The following is a 3,495-nucleotide window of genomic DNA, read 5'->3' on the forward strand; positions in this document are numbered from 1 at the left end:
ATATCGCGGGTAACTTTATCGTGACTCGAAAATGAAGGGCCGATATCGAGTTAATGTTTTCTCAGTATACACTCGTGTTTCACTACCTCTCCTATCCACCCGGGTCGATATTAACCACTCCAACTTAGTCGTGTGTTTATGTTAACGAGAGGAACGGAGGAGAGGAGGAGGAGGTGTCGCCGCGGATCACCCTCCAAGCCCACCCTCCTCCTTGCCCACGTAAGATAATATACGCACGGTACGGGGAACACTCCGGATGGTCGGAAACAAAAGAAAACCACGGTGGAAGAATTTAACCAATCCGGGAGAAAGTTTGTCCACTCGCTTCCTGAATCAATAATTCCTAAAGGGTACTTCCTCGTTCTCGTTCCATCGCTCCCCGCTTATTTGTCCACACCCACTCGACCCGCTCTCTTCGCTCCCCTTTTGCCACCAACGAAGAAAGAAGGAAGGAAGGGGAGGGGAGGCATATCGTTTTCACCGACATTCGGTCGAACGCTGTTCTTTTCGGCCGCGAGGGGTGAAAATTACGGGCGGGTCGGGTGGAAAAAAACGCGACACGAGAGTCCTCGATAGTCCTCGATGGGTGAGGGGGAGTTTCTGCTGAATTGACCATTAGCGTGGTTATTAGGTGGGTCGAGGGAGGTATACGCACACACATAATATATATATACGTATATACACGCGAGGAGGAAGAGGAGGAGGAGGAGGAAGGCTTTAGAATCGTTAAAGCGCTTACGCTAGAGAGGCTCTCTTTCTCTCGCTCTCCGGCACACATGCGTGCGGGATACTCGCTAAGTGGTCCATTCAGCGCTGCCTAACGGAATACATTACAGGAAGTAGCAGTTAAAAAACCTTTCCCCTTCCCCCCTCCTCTCAAAGACCCCCGCTACCCGTCCAACTCCTTTCACGGGACGTAATTCTTGCTCGTCAAGTGGAGTTATTACATCTTCCTATAATCTGAATTACGAGGATGGCACGCGTTTGAGATATGGATCCTCGATGATATAGAGCAAACGGATAGATGTGTGAGTATGTATGTGTGGAATGGGAGAAAATCTTTTTCTTTTTTTCTTTTTTTTTTTACGAAAGTTGTTGGAAAGTTGTTACCTTGCGGAGCATCTCCTCGAGCGACTCCATGTCCAGGGCGGAGTTGTTGTTCTCCGTGCGCACTGGTTGAACCATTTGTCACAGTTTTCTCGTCACAGCCGCTCGCACTTCCCGATCGCACACTGTTCACTCGCGCTCACTCCCCCCCTCCACTAGTTCCTTTGCCGGAAACTTACTCTAAACGTCTTCAACTCTTACATCGGTCGCTTTTGGCGGACACCGTATCCCATCGAGCACACGATTTCTATTTCTCACGAGCGATCGAACCACTTCCCTTTCCTAAGCGAAGAACCTACGCACGCGGCTACTTGGAATTCTATAAATTCTTTCGAGGAAGTCTCAAGAACAAAAGAATCGACCACCGCCGCTATTAGTATGGTCGCGAGAGTGCCAGAAGTCTCCCTTTCGAGAAAAGAGAGTATTGCCCCGCTAAAAGGACCGTGATTTCTCTCCCGAACTTTCCATTGTTCTCTCTCCCTTAGAATCGTGGAAGAACTCATCGAGAATCCCTTTAAGGAAGGCTTTCGACGAAAAATCTGTCGATCATGGTCGACATGAACGAGATCGAGAAACGAGAAGTCCTCATCTCCCTCCAAAGTAGGAAGGATTGATAAAAGAAGAAAAGAAAAAAGACGGGGATTCGATAGACGACCTATCTATTTTGACGTATGAATTAAAACGGGGAGAGTTTTATTACGCCGCTTTCCAACTTTTCCTCGTGAAAATGTGAAAGCAAAACGAAAAAGAAGCGGACTTTCTCGCGACGGGCACCGACGGTGCTCGCGCATCGGGACGAGGACGTTGAGGGTGCTCGCACGCACGAATCGACTATTTTCGGGCGGTGGGATATTTTTAAGCCCCCGTTTGGAGCACGAACGACCGATTTCCAAGAGAAAGAAGCCCTCCGAACGGAGAGAAAGAGAGAGGGAGAAGAGAGAGAGAGAGAAACGCAGTCGACGACCGATCCGAGAAAGAAAACGCGCGTCGGATGTGACGTCTGCTCCCCCCTCGCCCCTTCTCTCCCGCTCCTTTCCGACGATAATTAATCCTGCCCACCGAAAAACACGTCACGGAAAATCTTTCTTTCCCTCTCTCTTTTTCTCTCGTCGCAACAACACACTATCGCGGTATCGATTCGTCCAGCGTCGAGGAACGAACGGAGAATTCTAATTTAAGAGCGGCGTAATCTTAGCGACAATTTTCATGGCTCCATCCGGGAAGATTAAACGCGAGTAGTCAAGTGTCGGGAGGCGTTAACCCCTTCTCGCGTTCGCGCGTTTCGAAAATTCAGAAGCGGCTCCTCCCGTCAAAAGCCGAGAGTGGAAGAAACACTCAGGTTTGGTTTCACGCGTTATATTCTCCGCAGAGACGTTCCGAGACGTATCTCCAACGGATTTTTACAGCGGCGGATATCGTTCACTTCGCCATTAAAAAAAAAAAGGAAAGAAAAGTTTCGTCGTAAAGTCGAGTATTCGTAAAGAGAAGAATTGGAGAGAGTCGGGGTGACGCGTCTTTATTAATTTTCTCAGAGTGGAAAAAGAAGCGATGCGCGGATCGGGTTCGATCGGGATCCCGAGATTTGGTTAATTGCCACGGGAAGCCGAGATATCGTTCGCCGATTAATTTCCCGCGAGAGACAAGTGCAAATCCTCGTACGCGACGAGGATCGATTTAATTTTTTCGCAACTGGAAATCGCACGGAAATGACTCGGTTTTCTTTTTTCTTGGCGCCGTTTCGATGACGTTTAATCATCGGATAGGATTTGCCATTTGTCGTCGATCGTCCGTGTTTGAGGAACGGAATCATTAATTCGCGGGTCAAAGCGAAGTCGCTCCTACAGGTATTTAATTAACCGAAACGCCAACTCGACAGGGTGATGGCGGTGTCCGCAAACACGCAAATACGGGACCGTTCGTTCGACCGAGCTTTCGTTTATTTTCCGGATCGATGGGCCGACGTATTCGCGAAAAAAAGCTTCCTCGCGAATTTTCCTCCTTTTTCTTTTATCTTACTCCCCCGATCGATACAAACGATCCAGTCAAATCGAAATCGAAATTGGAATACGAAGTTGGAACTATTTCCGTTTGCACGGCGGTGGATATCGATCGCGCGAAGCACGGGGAAAGAGGGATCGCGTTAAAAAAGCGCGAGCAACCCGTACTTTTCACTCCATTAGTCGCAAACAATCGGAGAGATCGGTCGGATCTCGCGTTTCCGCCGATCCGCCGGTTACGAGGGCACACGGTTCGTCGACGTATAATAAGTGAAAGGCGCGTCAAAAGCGATCGGGGGCGTAAGGTGATTCCGCTAAACCGACGTTTTTCTTTTTGTATCCATTTATCGCGCTTTCGTGGAGGGAGAGAGAGAGAGAGAGAGAGAGAGAG

At 49.0% G+C, this 3,495-nt stretch overlaps 1 protein-coding gene across 6 annotated transcripts in view; it reads right to left on the reverse strand.

Annotated features, from left to right (window-relative positions):
* LOC102678215 (uncharacterized protein CG43867) overlaps nt 1-3,495 on the reverse strand; it is a 78,521-nt gene that overhangs the window by 32,656 nt on the left and 42,370 nt on the right. For 5 of the 6 annotated variants that reach the window (XM_006619053.2, XM_006619052.2, XM_006619055.2 and 2 more), the window contains exon 2: nt 1,111-1,287. The exons of the other annotated variant lie outside the window; for it this stretch is intronic. In XM_006619053.2, the coding sequence (XP_006619116.1) occupies nt 1,111-1,185 (75 nt within the window). In that variant the 5' untranslated portion in view covers nt 1,186-1,287. The remainder of the gene's footprint in view (nt 1-1,110; nt 1,288-3,495) is intronic. 6 annotated transcript variants of the gene reach the window in all.

Source organism: Apis dorsata, unplaced genomic scaffold (genome assembly GCF_000469605.1).
Source record: "Apis dorsata unplaced genomic scaffold, Apis dorsata 1.3 scaffold_390, whole genome shotgun sequence".
NCBI lineage: Eukaryota > Metazoa > Arthropoda > Insecta > Hymenoptera > Apidae > Apis > Apis dorsata.